Raw genomic sequence first — 20,113 nt, forward strand, 5'->3', positions numbered from 1 at the left:
CGTTCTCCTGGCTGTGGATGGAGCAGGTGGAGTACACCAGGCGCTTCAGACGGGGGAACTTAAGGCCGTGGTTCAGGCACAGCAGCTGGAAAGAGGCCAAGGAGGCCAGACGGGCCTGATCCTTCTCCTGGTCTGCAGAAGACACGCCGTCCCGGAGACACACCATACCTGCACCCCACGCACAGACCATAGATTCATTATGAATACAAATCGGATTGGTTAATGTAGAGGTGCACTGGTATTGTACATGCAAGTGGTTGGAGAAGCACATGCAAATCCAACAATATACATTAGTTATGCAGGACTTGTGCAACTCTTCTGTTCCTATACACAGTTACATTATTATATCAGTCATTAGTCTTGATGAAACAATGTTTATTTACTTTTTACTGAGTTAAAATAAACCTCATGATAAGAATGTAATGGGAGAGGAAACTAAAATAAAATAATTGTCTGGCGCCACGAATCAGTTTATTTTTTATCTTTGCTTATTTGATGAACGATCAAATAAGTAATTTGACCTCTTTGGGTTGCCAGCTGTGAAGTGTGTTTAGCTCTGTTTTTTGTTAAAGCTTGCACTTATATCTTGCCAACTATTTTAAATATGTATTAATTATTAATAATTAAAAAGCCTGAAATAAACTTTACTTTAGTAATATCCTAATCCCCATTCTGACATTCAGTTTGGAGTTCAGGAGATTGTCTTGACTCTTGACCAGGACCACACCCCTAAATGCATTGAAGCAACTGCCATGTGATTGGTTGATTAGATAATTGCATTAATGAGAAATTGAACAGGTATTCCTAATAATTGTTAGGGTTCTGAAGGCCCCTCAAGGGAGATTACACTACAATGAATCAAAAGAGGCACCTGGCTCCAATTTCAAAAATCAAAAAATATTTAAAAACTACACCAAGTGATAAGGAATACAATTTACAAAGTGAAATACAATGTGAACAGTGATGTATTTTGCGAAATAGAGAATTCTCTGACCAGGTCAAAGGTGACTTAACAAAGTGGCTGCAGGAAAATTCTACCAGTTCTTCTTTCTGCCGTCTTCTGGGTGCGTTTGAATGTCTTTGGCTTCTCCTTCAGAGTGTCTCCTCCTGGTTCATTCTCTTTACATCCAAGTGTGAATCTGCTGCAGTAACCTGAAACCTCTGTCTTATCTATCCCTCACATTCCAATGCACTCTATGTAGAAACATTTGGCTTTATGCCTCAATGAGTGAATATAACATAGCATACATAGTTTGTCTTCATCTTATAACACAACATATAAGATCAGTCCTTCATGCAACCCCACCTGTCCACTGTCCGATGTTTCTTTACCCGGTGGCAATTAGAGGCGACTTTATTTGAATTAAAGCAATTTCATATCCCGCTCCCACCCGCGAGTAAAATCACAAAACCTCTTTTTGCAGCACCGTACAAAAGTATTGCTGACCCAAACAAAAATTAAAACAAATTGTCAAAGCTTAGATAATAAACAAGTATTTCAAGGCCATCACTTTACTTGAACTCTTTCATTTAGATATGGAATAGACTAGTCATGCACTCGTGGTGTGACTAAACTGTCCACGAGTTCAGCAATACATTTTTGCAGACAGGAAGATATTCAAACTGCGACGTACAGCACTTTTAATGCAGATTTAGGCATCTTTAAAATTCAGTGACAAAGAGCATTTCTGTCTGCTGGTGTCTTTTTTCAGCACCATAGGAATCAAAAAGTCAGTCATTTTCTACTTCTATCCTGCCTATTAGATATAATCAGCAGCAGCACCAGGCCTTCAAGAGAATTCATGTTCTAAAGGGCATCTTAATGCATACTGGATTTCATTTTTACAGTGTTGAATTATACTCAAACATATCTATATAATGTAAATTGTTTTGGAATGCAGTTGGTCTCCCATGTGCAATCTGCCTTTCATTCTCAAACCAGTGTCCACAGAACAGTATGTGCAATATGATTTAAGCCATTGTGCTAATCTTGTTGCAACTGAAGAGATATTGCTGAGTAAACTGTCAACCTTTAGGTTTATTATAGTAACATATTTCCGCTGTTGACTAGTACTGCAAAAGGAATACAGTTATTTCAACACAACATTCAAAGTGATTTCATTGAGAGGGACGGTGACCATTGGGTGTGGAATCATAGTTTGTAGAATGGAGAAGAACATGTGCCGGTCTGTTGGGTGGAGGACAACAACCACACCCAACTGTCACTTAACCAATCAGTGTTTAGCGACCCTAGTGGGCTTTTTCACAGACTTTGTCTTTAAAGAGTTTTTGTACAGAAGCAATCTCTCTGTGGTATGAGGAGGAAGGTGGTTCCTCTTGGCCTTTACAAAACACGCCGCCATCGGACACAGCCGGTCGAAGCCTCCTGAGGTGGCCGGTGCTGCCAGCAGCTTCTTGGCGATGCTCTGCAGCAGGGGGAAGCGACCTGCAGCTTTCCAGTACAACACACTGCTGTTGATTTCCCACAGTGGTTCGGACAGGTACATGTCGAGCTCTGCCGTCTTCGTGGTCTTTGCAGGCGGCTGGAGGAAGTTAAAGATGGATTTGCGCTTGAGATCATTCTCGCCGACTCCGCTGCAGTCGTTATCATCCGAGCTTCCAACAAATTCCTCCACCAGCGAGTTGTCTCGACTCGCCCCTTCGTCATTTGGTTCCTTCTTCAACTTCTTGCATGGCTGGACTTTATCTGCGTCTACAGAGGGAGCTGCCAAGGCCTCCATGCTATTTAGTGTGACTTCCACGATTGTGCGAGCCTGATATTTCGACGGTGGTGTTAGAAAACCTGTCCCGTCCTCTAGTTTGGCATCAGGAAACGGCTAGAAAAAAAAATGCAGACTAAGATGGGAGCTGTGATTCTCATTGTGCTCGGTGGATGCAAAATAAAACTACATTGCAGAAGAACAATGTTTCAATGAAATACCTGCAGTTTGATCCTGGGGTCGAGCACAGCAGCTAATATCATATCCTTCTGGTGAATCAGAGACTGGAAGTGTGTGTGGATGCCTGTGCGCAAGGCCTTGTTGAAGTGGATGTAGTTGGTGACAGAGCTCTCCAAGGTCTTATCAAGGCCAATGAGAGATGGTGTGATGAATGATATGGTCACTCCAGTTCCTTGCAGGACCTGGGATACGGGTCACATCATATTCTATCAACAAGACCACAACACTATAATACATACCTGCAAAGCTATTGGGGGTGAAGAAGGTGACAAAATGTTAGTGTTGCGTACACCCCCCCCCGTCGGCTCATCAGTCATTTAGAAGAAATTCCAATTTAAAAGGTTAGGGTTTAAAAAAAACTAATATTCAAATGCAATACTACATTTCAGAATCTTATGCGATGTCAAGCACTATATCCCAAGAAATGAACCTTCTTTACCTGCATGGCCTCCTCAAAGGGCTCCAGGAGAGCCAGGATGTCCATCACCTGCTCCCTCTTTGCCATCACCAGAGGCGGGACACTGGCTGTGTCGTTAGCGTCGATGCGGGCCTGGGTGAGGAGAGTCATGATGGCACTCCAGGTCGACTCCTGCACCATCCGACGTAGAGATACCATCATGGAGTTCCAGCGACAGTTACTGGAGGATGGGCACAGGGAAACGTTGTACTCCTTCAACAAGACCTAAACAACAGAATGATAGTCAACATTTCAGCACAGAAATTGTGAGCTCTGTCTATAAACAAAAATTGATTGAATTGGTATCATTTATTTCAATAGGGTTAAAATTGTGTGTGTGGTATAATAATCCGACCGTATGAGCACATAATAAAGAGGAGACACACTGGTGTCGTTTCATCTTTGCAAGTAAAATCTATGATAATCAAAAAAACAAACTTGCCGACCGGTTTTAGTTTCTCTTACCTCGCTCCAGTGGGCACTGCTCCTAAAAAAAGCCACCACATTCTGGACCTGAAAGAGCAGGTTTTCCACCACCCTGGAGTTCTTCAGTGCTTCTTTAATCACAACCTGCAATGTGTGAGCCACACAGGTGATTCTAGTCCCTATCTGTAGTTCTGAAAAGGGGGACTCAGTTTCAGACATCTGGTCGGATAGAAACGCCACCATCTCGTCTCCATCTGGTTCTCCCCTGTTGGATGAGCACATGATCTTGTAGTCGCAGAACAAGTGGTTCCCAGCCAGGGCTTCTTTGGCTTGGTTGGCAAGCATGTAGCCAATGCTGGGAGGAAAGAGACCGTAGCTTAGCAGCACACCTTCAAGCTCCCTGGCCACCGCTGTGCTTAGGTTTTTGTGGCTGACGTGGCGGAAGGCTACAATAGGACGGCGTATCTGCCAGGAATCACTGACAAAGTGGAGCTGCACCACAACAATTGGCTCCTCCACTGAACTGCTTTGATTCCCTGCCCACAGGTCAAACGTGACATGAATAGCCCTCTCGCCATTTTTGGTTTTGGCAAGGCAGGCTTTAAGGTCACGGATGATCTGAGGCTTGATGGTTCTCTCCACTTCATCATAGAGCTGTAGGCCGAGGACCCGCTGGGAGAGCTTGTTGCTTTCTGGACTGATGGTACTGATGAATGATCTGAAGCCTGCGCCTTCAACAAAACTGTGCAGAAAAAACAGAAACTGCATTGGCATATTGCACTTTCAAATGTTGTTTGTTTGGATGTCCTTTTGGTATGAATACAGAATACACAAGTAGCCCTCTGCTGCATTTAGGCTACCGACACATATGACATCATGCAGGATAGCTAGACCCATCAGAGTACTCATTGAACTCTCTTGGCATATTTGCACAAGCCAGCAAGGAGAATTGCACAAGTCACCTGAGTGGCAGCATGTCTTCAGCGATCATCCTCAGTGCTGCGTTGGTAAACATTTTCTGGTCCACTGGTGCAGCTGCTGCTGCAGCGCCTGAGCTAGAGCTGGGACTGGAACTCAAACTGCGGGGCAATGAGGTGCTCGGGGACGCTGAAGTCTGTGGAAGCACAGGGGCTTTCTTCTGCTGGACTTTCTGACATACCGGCTTCTTTTCTTTCACCAGACTGACCTGCAAGCAAAGCAAAGAGTGTGTGAGCGACACCAAGCTTGCCAGCTGAGGCATCACAAGCATGCATCCATCCATGACTAACTTGGTTAGGTAGGTACTTGACAGTAGATGAAATGAAATGAAATTTGCACTTATGTAAAACCTTGAGTCAAAAAATAAAATGATCCTAGTAAGCTTACCACTTTCGGAATTACTAGTTCCGGGTCTAATACAACGTCACACTTGAAGTCAACCTGAAAAACAACAGCAAAATAGATCATTTTCACATTTACACTGAACATAAAAACGTTTTAGCTGCTAATCAACTGGACACCATTTTCATTCATTTATATTGGCTTACAAATACATCATTGAAAAAACAAACTGAATGTGATTAGACTTACACAGCAAGTGCTAAACTAAAAAAGCTACTGTACCTCTCCTTCAACAAACTGTTGAATATCAAGGGAAATGCTGTCAGCAACGTCTTTGTACAAGCCCAACTCCACTTTACGTTTGATGCTAGAGTTCCAGTGATTTTTTACAGAATTATCAGTCCTGCGAGAGGAATAAAAATTAAAAAAAACATTCAAGTCTGAGTGATTTCTGGTTCCACAGGCTGACACGTTGTTACATTCACCTTCTTATTTTAGCAATAACTAACAAATAGCAATAACTAGCAAAAAATACATTTTATTGGCCATCACCCATATGGTTAAACTTTCAGCAGCCATCAAACCCACCTTCCGGGGAGCAGCTTGGCAATCTCAGACCACCGGTTTCCCAGAATGGAGTGGGCTTTGTAGATGATGAGGTCTTCCTCATTGGTCCATGAGCTCTTTTTGATCATTGGGTCGAGGTGGTTGAGCCAACGCTCACGACACTGTTTCCTTAACCGTCCTTTCAGGTGTCTGGCAATTAAAGACCAGTATTTGGTGCCGTAGACCTCCACCAGCTCTACTATCTGTCCAGGGGAAATGAGTGTTAACACAGGAGTATAGAGTGAGATGGAACCATTGAACTACTAACTGGGTCCAAGCAATGTCTGTATCAGATGTGCTGTGATATTTGTTTCACCTTTTCATCTTCTTCTTTTGACCAGAATCCCTTGATCAAATCAGGATCCAGGTACCTTTTCCAGCGGTGCTTACAATCGAATTCTGTCCGCCCCTAACAAAAACAAAAGAGAATTTTACAATAAAAGAAAATTTTAATTATCAAAGAGGAGAGAAAAAAAATCATGGATACAGGTGCAATTTTGTTGTACTGAAATGTAAGGGTTTACAATGCAGCTTATTTCATTCATTCTCTCCCACTAAAGTCACTTTACTCCAGCTGAATACTTACAGGAAAAAAACTGGCTATGGTTTTCCAATCTTTTTTCCCAAAGTTGTTGATTAGGATTTTGAGATTTTTATCCTGCACAGAAACAAAATCAATAATTTTAGACTAAGTATATTTCATGCTGAAAGTATCTTGAACACAATTTGTTACTTTTAAAAGCTAAAAGAACGAACCAACTAACAAAAACACAGGTTTGCCCCTCTTAGTCAGTGAAACTACTAAAATAATCTACTGGAAATGATAGTGTGTTGGGCTGGATAATATAATCATAAATACATGTTATGGTCAAAGTATTCTCTCTTCACTCACCTCTTCCTCAGACCATTTGACTTTACACTTGGTGCCATCCTTCTTATCTGCTGTGTTTGAGTCAGTGTCAATGCACATATTACTATCCCCATCATTGTCCATGCTGAAACAAGACAGATGACACACTAGATATCCTTATTTAAAGTGTATATGAATATGAATAGATTAGATGTTCGATACGTATTCTAATGGATGCTGTTTGAAAGTCAACGTCGACGACAACCGATTAAATTACATCTTCTTTGCATTAATTAGCAGTTTGTCTTAGCCCAATGTTTACCTGCCCGGATTCAATTAATTAAGCATGTAGTACATGATTCCGAAAATGAAAATACTAGACTGTGATACAATAACGTTGTTGATTAAGTGGCAGCCTGCAACGTTAGCTGAAGCCAAGACCGAGCTGCAACCTCGCATGTTTAACATAAAATATACAAATAGTTCATTAAGTTAACACTGCACTGATATTTAACTTTAGTTAACTTGAAACAGTTTCTTCAGACACCAAGCCTCTGAGCGTCACTTTGCCGTCATAGACCCAAACAAACATGCCTGTTGTGCTCCAGAGCAGCGAGCTAGCATTAGCTTAGCTAACTGCCCCCCCCGGAAAGTTGCCTTAGCCAACGTTAGCTTAGTAGCTAACATTAGCTGTGCAAACCAAACTGTGACCTCGACATAAATACAAATCACCCAACAAACGTATTTAGGAAAGCATCATAGTGGACAACTCTCAAAACAGAATTATTGCGATTAGCCGAAATTTATTGTAAAACGTACTAAATTAAATGAACTTACATTGCAACTTGGGTCTAACTTCGATCTAGCCTCGGCTAGCGTGGCTACCGGGCAACATGGCGCACGCTAGAAGGGACGTTGGCTTTACATTCAGGAAGTAGAGCGCCTCCAGCGGCTCGTGTAGCGCAGAGCGACTGCTGCATTTGTTATTCGCGGAAATGAGCCGTTTGTGATCATTTAAGAGCGACTGTGAGTGAGAAATTGGTCTAAATGACATTGGGGAGAACGCAGAAATGACTTCCTACAACTGCTTTTGGAATACAGCCTGGCAGCCTTTCCAGCTCACCACCGTAACACAACAGAACAACGGCTGTAAGCGACACGAGGGAGAGGAAACAGTCGACTCCCACCTCAAAGCTACGCAACCACTCCGATAAAAGCCTTTAACGACGGTAGCTTTTAAACATTACAGCGGTGGCGCACTCGTACCCAGCTCGTTTAAAAACGTAAGTTAAATAGTCAGTGTTAACATCTGGGAACGTTAGTATGTCGCTCACCTGCGCGCCATCACTCCCCCGGGTCTCAGCTCGTGCCTCGGCTGCCGGAGCACTTGTGGCTTTAGAAGCGACTAAGAACTACTTTTTACAAACTAAATTAAATGTATGATATTCATTCAAACACAGTAACGGTTCAACAACACGTGGCGTGTTGTCGGTAGAGATTTTTACCCGGGACTGAAAACCAGGGGGTGCGTTCAAGAACACAACAAGCGCTTCCCGGTGCACGCGCTCCCCGGAAATGATCCATGTGAGAAACGGTTTCAACCGACACTAACGGCTATCAACCCCCTGCGCTAAAGCTGGCTGGCCATTCGACGTTTTCACCCCTTCAACATATCCGTGAAATAAAATACATAACCACAGTCCATTAAAGATTCCTGGACGGTGTCTTTTTTCAATTATTTATTTAGAGGACGGCTGAGAATATTTCCCCAGGAATAGCTTCGCAGTTCCAGCTAGCACTAGAAGTCTGCAACAAACACCCCCCATACGCCCCTTTTAAACAAAATGCAAAACTTAATACACTTCACGCATATTTATGCATTCTGAATAGTGCAATGTGCAGTTACAAATATGTCAAGTAACGTGTTGGCACACGATACAATAAATAATGCATCGCTTCTAATGTTTCATCCTGCTTTATTACATAAAACACTAGACCACAATTTGGAAAACCAGTTCACATATTTTTTCCATTATGTAAACTACGTGAACCCTCACCAAATATATTCTATCTATGAACGTTTCATTGACTGTTGCATGGAGGACACTTTGGATCAACACTAACCTATTAACCCGATCTCAATGGCCACATCTGCAACAAGCTACACAACTTTTGTTGTAAAAGCACCATTGTATTTATCGCTCTCGTTATTCTATTAACAAAGATGTGTATGAGGTGAAGGAAGTTGTTCGATGTGCTTGTTTCACTTCAACAGTGTTGCTAAGCAACTGGTGGTTTCTCACCGTTACTAAAAACAACACACAATGGCATTTCTGATATCATTTGCACCTTACTGTAGGATGGCATTAAACCTGTTATCTTCTTCTAAAATGATTAAAATTGAATGGCTCATGTAATGAGAATATCGTAAAGTATGATTCTATATCACACACATTTCTGCTTGTGTTTGTTTTCAATGCCTTCTTTATTTGTCCTCGCACTCAAGCCCTCTGCTCATATGTTGTGTTCCTCATTTCGACCACTTGGGGGCGCCATTGTACAGTAAAGTAGATGCTATTTTAATAAGGTCTCCAGTAGAATATTTTAGATTTGTGGCCTTAATAATTGACATGAAGTATCGGAACCAACATGGCAAAAACATACTTTACACACATTAAATATTGTTTTTATTTTCAAATATTCTGCCAAAATTATACATTTTTCTTCACAAACGATTCACTTGTATCTCTTTTACCAGTGTGTTTGTCTTATTTACTTTTGCTTCATTTCGGATCATTACCTTGCTGTGATGATGTCTTTGGTTCATGATAATCCTCTAATATTTTGTTTATTTAATCTTCGAATCCACTTTTTTATGTTGCTCTACATATATGTATATTGTTACAACAAAAATCTACATTCTGTCACAAATATTTAAACCCATAAAACATATTAGAGAATAACTGTAGGAAACAATCACAATGACCCTGTTGGCTACAAATTATATACAATAATAAAATTATTTTTTTTGTACTTTGTACAAAACAGGGTAAAGTCAGAAACCTTGTTGTTTTGGATAACATTCAATTGTATGCTTTTGTTTACCTTATCATACAGAAAAAATATTTTAAGTGACAATGTTATGCCATAAAATAGATAGTGGGTAGAAATTAATCCGATGAGGGCCCTGGTATGACACTACAAATCTGAACTGAAGGCATTGTGCTGATGACATTCATACTTGAGCACAATTTAATATTGTTTATTTACCCATGCAGCATGTCTTTGTACTGCGTAAACTCAAATGCAAGTGCAAACTCCAGAAGGTGACACGACCATGGGAATAACGACACCGCCGTGCAGTCCTCGTGCAAAACACAATGCAGTAAAAATGCGCAACAGTAGACTTACACAACTGTGTATCAGCTTTTAGCTGCTGCTCTATTGTAGATTGACTTTATAATGTTCGTACTTGCTGAGTGTGTATTTATTTAGTTTTTGTCCCCCAGATGGTTTCCATCTAAAAAATTTTAAATAAATAAAAAAAGTAAATTTTTTATTATTAGCTAAATTAGTCAATTCATTAAAAGACCTCTTTAATAATGTTATCCATGATGCATTCATGTGTGAGCTGTTTTTGGTTGAACTATATAAAGTGTTTGCCCTTTTAAACTGCAGAAACCTTTTAGTCCTAAAACCTTATTTGTTATCACAATAACACTAATTTAACCTGTCTTTTCAGGTATAGCAATGTTCTAGAAATCTAAACTACCTAAAATACCTCCATAAATCCTTACTTACTTTCTATCACTTGCAATAACACATCATCATTTACTTTATCTTATATGAAGCAATATTGGCAAATACACATAATCTGAGTTTACTACGCAAACCCATAGTCTACTTGTAATCTCAGCAAGGTTTAGTCAAGCCATTATCTCTAAAGTGAGGTGATTATTAATATCATGCACCATTTACTGGTCACTGAACATTGTTTCTGTTATGCACACATGTTTAATGGCTTATCCAAAATAACACATACATGTTTTTAATGTACACAAACACACATATGTGCCGTGACACAGCACCTTCAATGTCCGTTTCTCTATTTACAGGTTCAGTGATGGATCAACAGTTTGGAATACGGGTTGCAGTTTTAGAAAGCACATGTTGAACTTTAGACCTTTAAGAGCAAATTAAAGATGTATTTTCTTCTCAGCAAAAAATTGACAGATGTTTTTTTAAGAAGGTAATTGGGAACAAGTTACTTGTAAGAGAAGAACTTATTTCATATTGGGTGTACACACAAGGCCTTAAGTATTTATATAAATTACATAATACAAATAAAATCCAATGATATCAGATGCATCACCCTTACTGCAAAGCTGCAACTGTACAGTTACAGATGTTTCTTGCCGTTTTTCCTATGCATTATTAACTGTTTTAGCAAGTATCACAGCTCAAAACGAATAAGTATAACCGTCTGAAGATCAATTCCCAGTTTGAACATAGAAAACCACAGCGTGCAGAAAAAACACAAGTAGTTGATTAATGTAAAAAAGGTGCTAAAAACTCTTAATTGCCATGAAAAAATAAGACCACTGTGGTGTGGTTTTTTTGGTCTTTGACAAAGAGCCAAACATGTGGGATGTCATTTCATCATCAGTCCGTCACAGGTTTAACTCTCTCTGCACAAAAGGATCAAAAACATCTTCAGAGAAAAGTGAACGTTTCGTACTGCATACTGACAAATACAGTGCTATTTGTGCAGGAAATACAGCTGTTTCCCTGTGAAATCAGACCAAGTGTCAAAGTCAGAAGAGGCAGCCAGTCATCTCAGTTTAGCATATTTCATCGATGTTGCAAAAGCTTACAAAGATAATAGTTTGCTGATAGTTGATTAAATGCAAAACACTGGTTTGTTAAAGCAGTAAAGAAAGCCTTTTTGTAAGGTCTACAGGATGGCTATATGCCATCCTATATGCCAAAATCTGTTTTCTATAAAAATGGGACCAGTGAGACAGACAACAATGACAACAACAAACCTTCGCCAGGCGCAGTTCTAATTTTGTTTGCTTTAGTTGGCGGAGACACACAGAGCCTCCAAATGATAGAGAACCTCTGTGGTTTGCTCTCAAGTTCTTCTTCTTTATCATCTAGACTATCTGCAGATTGTTATGTTTATCTAAACACAATGATTTAATGGAATCCAGTGACCGTAAGTTGTCAGAAACATGCTACTTGTGTTTGGTTTGATAAACAATCAGCTCTTTTTGGTATAGTTTAAACAACAAAACTCATTACACTGCAAATCCTTTGAGAAATGTGCAGCGATGGGGCCTCATTTTAAGCCAACATCTGTCAGTTAGACAGGAAAATTGAGTTCTAAATCTGAATGAACACAGGAAGACAACTTCTTTCAATACAACAATAACTATTATGAAACAATAGTAAAACAAGCTCCAACAAATTCCATGGTAAATGAATGGAATAGAAGATATTTTGCTTCTCATAAAAGGTGCTGCTACTCCTCACCAGAGTTGCGTATTTGGTAACACATTCATGACCACCATCGCTATCTAAGAACAGACCAGGGACTTCCAGGCCAAAAAAGTTATGCATATCTTAACTTTCTCCATTGCAGGCTCGGACCCTCGAGAGGATCCGTTTGGGAATCCATGCAGTGGTCAAACATACCAGATGCCTCGTGGGATTTCCTGAGTACACGAGGAGCTCTTACTTTCATGAGACTCAAAAGGGTTTCACTCACTCCACCGAACCAACTAAAGTGTTCAAAGAATCGAGCAGTGAGCTCCCGCCTCACAGGAAGCTGTCCTCAGTGCCGACGAAGGAGAACCCATTGAAGGCGTTGTTTGAGCTGCTGCTACCGTTCATCTCCGGGCTGCGGCTCACCGAGTTAGGAACCATTTCTCTGGTGAATTCCGGATCAATATGTTGCGTGTCAGCTGGGCCTCTCTGAAAAGAGAAACATTGCATGTAACTGGTGAAGCGTGACTGGTGTGTTCACACAAACAGACCAGGTGGAAAAAAAACTCACCACGTTGGGGTTGTAAGGAGGAGTGATTCTCTTGTGGTCGAGGTCGTCCCAGTTGATTGGAGAGAAGAAGGTGTGGTTCTTTATTTCTAACTGTAAATAAAATATAGAAACCTTATGCATGTATCCTTTACATAGTGGCATTTCCCCTTTCCTTCTGTGATGAAATCAGACAAACTGTCAGTCCAAAAGAGATTTTCATCTACTTTATTGTCATGTTATTTTAAACAATCTGAAATAGTAGTCGATTTTCTCAGAGACTGGGTGCATATTTGCTCTTAGAAAAGGTCCAATAAAAAGTTGATATAGTGTAAATGGGTCATTTGAGTACCAAACAGTTAAAAGACGGACTCACAAAGTCGGCGATGGCCCCGAGGCGTCTGTGCTGGTCTTTCTGCAGAAGACCCACCAGCAGAGAGCAGACAGCGTCGGACTTCCCCGGGGGAAGGGGCAGCGGCTTGTGCAGGATCCCATCATACATCTCATCTACGTCACGGCTGTAGAAAGGAGGCTGAAGCAGAGTGTTGGGCATAAACATCTTTAACACTAAACATATGTATAATATATTAGAACATGATCCCCAAACTTAAATTAACAAACAAATTAACCAGACCAAAACTCCGTACCAGGCTGTAGATCATCTCATATATCACTGCTCCCAGACACCACCAGTCCACTGTCCTGTCGTATGCCTCCTTACGAAGAACCTCTGGAGCCAAATACTGCAGACAAAAAAGACACCATTAACAAAGCCTCTTTCTCCAAAAGATTTTTCTTACTAGGCCAAAAGGCATCCATTCTTTGTCCATAAAATAAAAAATAACTGTTGTGTCGCTGATGAGATGTCACCTGATGATTTGGAATATTTACTCACTTCTGGAGTCCCACAGAAAGTTGAGGTGGTGCCCTCTGGCTCTATACCTTCTTTGCAAAGCCCAAAATCTGTCAACACCACGTGGCCCTGCACACAACAATGAATTACGCAATGCAATAAAGACTAAAACACGTAGAGGAGTTAAAGTTTAAAGTTAAAGACCCACCTGAGAGTCTAAGAGAATATTCTCTGGCTTCAGATCTCTGCAATGTAGAGCAATGAGGAGGTTATTATGACAGACTGATTCCACTGTTTTGTGACAGTTTGATGGTGTCGATAAATATTTGAGCCACCTTTAATAAACGTTCTGACCTGTAAACAATGTTGAGAGAGTGCAGATAGCCGATGGCGCTCGCTACCTCGGCTGCGTAGAACCTTGCCCTCGGCTCAGAAAAACACCTCTCTCTTTGCAGGTGGAAGAACAGCTGCACAAAGTGAGAGAAAGGTGGATGGACAGATGGAGCATGAAGAGGATGGAGGGACAAATCAAAGTGACATGAAGCGGTGAGAGGACAGATTACGAGGGGATGAAGAGACCCAGGGTCAAAACACAATAAACGTTTACAACCCGGTAGGATGAATAAACTTAATCAATTTACTAGTTCAAGTTTCTCATGAAAATGTTATGTGTAGGATCAGTATTTTGTGGCTATTAAAAAGCTGCAGCTAGCTTGTTAGCCTAGCTTAGCATAAAGGCTGCCCAATAGACCATATCAAGCGCTGTTATTTTCTGCTGTCGCTGTTTCTTATTTGAGGAGATATGTTGATCAAGTTTATTTAAATATTCACTTACTTCTCCCCCATTCACATAGTCGAGGACAAAGTAGAGCTTCTCTGGAGTCTGGAAGGAGTAGTGGAGCCGAACCAGAAAGGGATGTTTCAGACTCTTCAGCAGCACGTTTCTCTCGGCCATAATGTTCTTTTGCTACAGAGAGGAGACATCCGAGCGAGACGGGGAGGATGAGAGATCCACAAATACACCAATCGTGCACATTGTTCTGATCATTGCCGCTGTGCAATCAAGTGTGTTCTTTATGTTTGTGGGGTACAGTTCACTCTCACTGTAATTCAACAGTCATCATAAACGTTATCAGCACCACATGGACTTTTCCTACAGTGACAAGTCGGCTCGTCCGCTATGAAAAACTTCCATTTAGCTCTTCAGGAGGGCTGCGCAGTATGTAGCCTATTGTCAGTTGTTTAAACATCTGCTCTTTAAATATTTTTATTTCGTGCTCTAAAAAGAAAAATAATTAATATCAATTAATTGATATCCATTTAAGTCTAAATGAGCAAATAAAGATCTGACTGTTTTTCTTAAAATATACATTAAAACCTAAAAATAATTTAATAATTTAAAGGGCACACATTACACAACATTATCACATTGACTAATGAGAAAATATTAAGCTGGTCTTCAACTGACAGTTTGTGAACCTTTTCAATGTGTAAGAATTGTCTAAAGGCTGTTTGGGATTCCTCATCCTGTCTGATGCAAACAGGTCCTAATATTGATCAGGTCTCACAGACGTGGACGGCAGACGATTACATCGGAATCAGAAAATTACAAAGAGACAAAAACATGAAAGACGGAAGGAAGTAAATGAAAGGAGCGTTTGACCAGATATTGGCGTGTTGTCAGAGTGGAGAGAAGTTTATTTGGGACTTGTAAAATGTGCTCTTTGTACAGAACACGTTGTTAATAAGATAAGATTGAGATCTTGTTGCCAGGCTAAAATACTGTTTACTAATAACAGTCTCAGACATTTTCCTCTTGGCTCATGGAACTATTTTCCATCTTCGTCTGGCACTTGGGAAAACTGTGCGATTCTAAATACATTCATATATTTTGATTTCCTGGATGCAATTTCTAAAAATCTAAAAGTCTCTTAGGACGCACCATACTGTAGGTATTTTATTGATGGTGAGTTTCTATCAGTTCAAATGCTTAAAGGCATCATTATAGTATTGATTTGAATTAAAAATGCTGTCCCTCAGAAAATCAAAAGTCTCTTTAATCCGGTTTGAAGTGAGCTTTGCGTTAGAACGGAGGCAGGAAAAGCAATTAGGAAGCCGGCAAGGATCGGCTGGAGCAGAGCCCACCTCTTTTTTCTTGAGGATGACTTTCTTCTGCAGCACTTTGACGGCGTAGAATTTGTTGTCTGCTTTGAGCTTGGCGAGCAGGACCTGCATGAAGGTCTGTTTGTCAGTGGTTTGTTTTGTAAACAGACTGCGCCACCATCTCGACACAGCGCTGTCACGACAATACGTCTAGCCCCTGTGAGAACCCAACACAGATATGTGCTCTGTGGAAACAGATGATACTGAGAAATATGAGAAGCGTGCGGATACTGACCCGCGGCCAAAGAACAACATTATTACTTTTTATGTAGAACTACAATCCTGCCAACAAAGGAAATGAATCACATTAAGAGTTTAATACAGAAGAAATGCACATTATGATGTCCAGGTTAACCGGTAGAGGCCTCAGTGGACTCTGAAGTAAATGATTCATGAAGCATGTAGCACATTTGGATCAGAGTTGTCCATGGGTGAGAGTGCAAAGTCAGCGACAGCCCACCGTTTCTCTCTCTGTCTAAAAAGGTCAGCTGCTGCTAATTGAGGGTAGCACGAGGGTACCTTTGAATCCATACGACCCTCCATTGTTGTTGTCTATCATTGTTTACGCCACCTGGTGTCACAGAGACGTGGTCTAGCTCCAACGGCTTTCGCTGGTGGCGAATATTTGACCCGAAATGAGTCGCACGATACAAGTTTAAGGAAAAAAACTATTTATTCAAAAGACGCGGTTACCTTTCCAAAGGTCCCTTTGCCAATGACGGCCAAGAAGTCAAAGTCAGTGGGCCTGGCACTGAAACGAGATCGGAAGCAATCTGTTAAATAGCAGACAGAATTACATAATAAATGCTGAAATACTTTATTTGTAATAGCTGACATGTACAAAAACAAACAGAACTTTGTCCTATTCATTGTTCCCTTTAGGCCTTTCATTTGAGAATAAGAATAACCAAAGACAGTGTGAGTGTATTTTAAGTGTGTTAGTAGCTGTGTGTCTTGCTTGTGAATATAAAGACATGTTAGTGAGAGCAGAGCTACTGACTGAGGGTTTGCTGAAGGTCCCAGGTTGACATCAGCGTGAGGAGAGGAGGATGGTGAACGCAACTGGAGGACCAAACACACACAAAAAAAGTCAACAAAAAAAGACACTAGACTTCACTTAAAAACTGTTGCTTTTAATCAATTGCACCATTCAGCAGCCTTTAAACTGTCCTGTCCTGCTTTGGCTGGCCTACAACCTTCCTGTGCATTAAAAAGACATCCGCATGTTCAACTAAGGGGTTAAATGTCTGTTTTGAACAACTTCTGTAAAAACCTCTTTTCCCCCTGCAGATTGAAAAAAGCAAAACTTGTTTCAAGAATTTAGCGTTATGTTGGCCTGAATTAAAGTTTGTTAGTTCGTTTGACACAGCCAGGGCGCAAAGCGACATGTAGAGAAAAATCATCTATTCTCCAGCAAGAGTCTTGTATTTTCTTATTTAGAGACAATATGGTCTCCATAAACTGGTACCACATTAACAGTGGCACCAAAAAGGAAAGATCATTCAGCCTTTAAATGAAAACACGAGGATCTGAGTCACATTTCAAGCTCATTGCATTATTATTGAGTATTTACAGCACATCTGATGAAAGGCTCCCGCTGTTAGAGAACCGCCGTCGGATATATCTAAAGCGTTGAGGAATTTGTTGGAGCAGTGGATATTTTACTGACATGCCAATATATTGTGTTTTGTAAACTAAAATTAAAACAACCATGTTCCTGGATGTGTAACTATCAAAAATTTGCCCGGAGACATTATTAAACATCCATTTCTTGAAAATAGAGGCAGAATCCTTAATGACCCAGAATAAAAAAAGGCAACAAAGCATCATGCATAAAATAAATACACTCACATTGCAGTGTGCAGTGGCCATTATCTATCCCCCTCCCACTGGTCCAGCAGTGTTCAACAGACCTGTGAGAGGATAGGGTGAGGGTCATGAGGTCAGCAGCTGGGAAGGATACGGTGAACCTTCATCTCATCAAACTTTTCATCTCACAGATAAGATTTGTTCTCCTCGGTACCAGGTGTGACTGTTTGTGTGTGTGTGTGTGTGTTTGTGTCCTAATCAACTGCTGACCTTTAACAACCTAAGGATCCAGATGAGCCAGTAGTTCTGGTTTGTAGGAAACCATTTGCTGGAACAACAGAAAGACAATAAGCAACATTGTATATACATTCTGTGTGTGTGTGTGTGAGTGTAGGAAGTTTAGAAGTGTAGAAGTTTACATTGTAAATGTTGTTGAGCCATTCTATGTGACAAAAGTCTCACAGCCATAAATTACATTACATGTTATTTAGCTTTTATCCAAAGCGACTTACATTGCATTATAACCCATGCATTACATTTTGCCTGGGGAGCAATTAGGGGTTATTAGTATTTGAACAGCCAACCTTGCAGCTGCATGCGCCACCATCACCCATAAATGAATCAGACGTCCCTGCAATTCATTTTCCCTTGAGGCTATTCAGGCCAGTTTATCTATCTATGGACATGATCTACTTCAAGATGATGGAGCAGCCAAATTTGACATTTTAGCTTCGAAAAAATATTTTTCTGGTTGTGATGCCCAGACATTTTGAGGCAACGCATTACTATACTAATGTACAGTAAATACAAATTGCATGTCCAAATTAGCTCTGTATTGACTGAAAAAACACTCAAAGCAACTAATCTGGAGATAGACGCCAAAAATAGATTAAAAAAATAAGCATCTCTTTTTTAATTTCACTCCATAAAACACTGTGCTCCCATGATTTATTTCTCCCATGATAAATCAACGCACACGTTTTTGCCAACTTCTTTCAGTTCCTTCTACAGTAGATTTATATTATTCAAATTGTACCTATCCACGTGTACGGCAGTTTTTCCACATTACAGAGTAATGCATGATTAAAGTACAGAGAAGGGGAGCAGGGCAGCGCTGCACTTGATTTACATGTAATTCAATCAAAAGGTGATTAGAATATGCAACACACACATTCTAGTTAAATCACAGCTTTTCTTTAGCATTTTGTGACTTATTGCAAAATAAGATGAATACAATCTACTTCTTGCATTGCCCTCGTCTGCAGTTAATGATCATGCACGATAAATAGGTCTATTATTTATTTTGTATCGTCCATAAGGCTAACAACGTTCCAGGATTTGTTTAATTGTGTGTTCATCAAAAGCTGATTCAGAAACATCAAATCCAAAAACCTGCCACAGGGCAGCAGGCCGTCCGAGTTGGTTTTATCAAACCCCGACACCAAAGTCGCACAGACGTTTGGACTTCAACAAGACAGAAGTTACTTATTAAAGAAGTGGGTGATATGAATAAGGATACAGATTCCAACAGCAATATGAACTGGACAGCCTGAACTCTGCCCAACACTGACAACAAATAACGTCAATTATAAACTAGTGTTTCACATAGTATTACCAGCAGTATAGCAGCGCAATAAGTGGATTAGTTTAACAAAGCAAGTACAAGCAAAGTAGGAAAACACAAACATCCCGGCACATGTTGTATCCCCCAACATAGAAAATGATCGATGCACTTTAAGAAACAAAGGCACTCTATAAGTGTGCTATCCGTGTGAACCGTGCTCACCTGGGTGCAGAGGATGGGGAGGTGTGCTCTGCTCACGAGACCCACGAGCTGACGGAGCCTCGAGCAGTGGAAGCTGATTCGAGGTCACTCCTCTTAGTATCGCTACGCTCACGCAGGAAGGTCGTCAAAGAAAGTGAATCATTGATGAAACGTTTCTGTTTAAAAGAGGCGGGGCGCGGCTTTTACACTGAAGGGGAGGGATGGCTGTCCGGACTTCGTACTGAATTTAAGTTCCGGAATCCGCTCTTCGCCTTCAAAATAAAACGAGTATACTAATTGAACCCTTTTCGTTTTGTGTTGGGCTATTTATATACAATTTAGGAGTCAAATGAGAACAAAGCTATGTTTTTATGCTTGTTCGAATGTTTGAAAAACGCAGCTAATAGCTCATCTTGTTCTTCCTTTTTAATTGGGATGTGCTCAGCACTGTATCTCACTGTAATGCATATGTGTTTATTGTGTGGAATATTGAGACGCTTTATATACAGGTTAACAATAAGACAATTCCCTAATGGAAATTAAGTGCAATATAAAACATTTAAGCATTATACACTCTCACAAATGAGCACACTTTTATTTTTAAATCAAGAGTGCCTCTTGTCTCCCTAAAATTCTCCCTACAAAGGATAAAAATACTTTTCATGTGACACATTTAGCCACTCAACCATCCATCGGCAGTTGCTTCTTTCATTCGGCAGGCAAGCAATCATTTGTTTTTTTTGTACTCTGTAGAGTTAAGAGAATATAAGCAGGAAGGGAGCTGTCACCAGCACAGCCAGCTGTTGACGAGAGTATGGATGGTCAATAAGGGGATGTGATGTAAGCAAAGTAAGTTTATAGTCAACAGAG

At 40.5% G+C, this 20,113-nt stretch overlaps 2 protein-coding genes across 6 annotated transcripts; both read right to left on the minus strand.

Moving 5' to 3' along the window:
* Positions 1-1,617: 1,617 nt before the first annotated feature.
* LOC134102918 (uncharacterized) lies at positions 1,618-8,373 on the minus strand. 4 transcript variants are annotated; one of them, XM_062563782.1, is made up of 12 exons: positions 7,954-8,373; positions 6,662-6,764; positions 6,356-6,427; positions 6,086-6,178; positions 5,752-5,972; positions 5,446-5,566; positions 5,209-5,262; positions 4,806-5,029; positions 3,883-4,585; positions 3,400-3,642; positions 2,942-3,142; positions 1,618-2,837 (listed from the first exon to the last, which is right to left on the minus strand). In XM_062563782.1, the coding sequence occupies exons 1-12, from the start codon at positions 7,962-7,964 to the stop codon at positions 2,235-2,237; spliced, it is 2,649 nt and encodes an 882-aa protein (XP_062419766.1). In that variant the 5' UTR covers positions 7,965-8,373; the 3' UTR covers positions 1,618-2,234. The 4 variants fall into 4 exon arrangements, with proteins under 4 accessions (XP_062419766.1, XP_062419769.1, XP_062419767.1 ...); XM_062563785.1 differs by having other exon boundaries at positions 6,662-6,786; XM_062563783.1 differs by lacking the exon at positions 7,954-8,373 and adding an exon at positions 7,457-7,835.
* Positions 8,374-9,308: 935 nt separating this feature from the next.
* On the minus strand, positions 9,309-19,393 carry sgk2a (serum/glucocorticoid regulated kinase 2a). Of its 2 annotated transcripts, XM_037479114.2 has the most exons (14): positions 19,265-19,393; positions 17,749-17,806; positions 17,521-17,582; positions 16,670-16,731; positions 16,363-16,420; positions 15,652-15,735; positions 14,342-14,473; positions 13,861-13,973; positions 13,715-13,751; positions 13,549-13,635; positions 13,301-13,396; positions 13,030-13,185; positions 12,678-12,767; positions 9,309-12,595 (listed from the first exon to the last, which is right to left on the minus strand). In XM_037479114.2, exons 3-14 carry the CDS (start codon positions 17,539-17,541, stop codon positions 12,440-12,442), a joined length of 1,092 nt encoding a protein of 363 aa, XP_037335011.2. In that variant the 5' UTR covers positions 17,542-17,582; positions 17,749-17,806; positions 19,265-19,393; the 3' UTR covers positions 9,309-12,439. The 2 variants fall into 2 exon arrangements, with proteins under 2 accessions (XP_037335011.2, XP_062419773.1); XM_062563789.1 differs by lacking the exon at positions 17,749-17,806 and having other exon boundaries at positions 19,265-19,382.
* Positions 19,394-20,113: the final 720 nt, after the last annotated feature.

The sequence above is a fragment of the Pungitius pungitius genome, chromosome 1 (genome assembly GCF_949316345.1).
Source record: "Pungitius pungitius chromosome 1, fPunPun2.1, whole genome shotgun sequence".
NCBI classification, from domain to species: domain Eukaryota; kingdom Metazoa; phylum Chordata; class Actinopteri; order Perciformes; family Gasterosteidae; genus Pungitius; species Pungitius pungitius.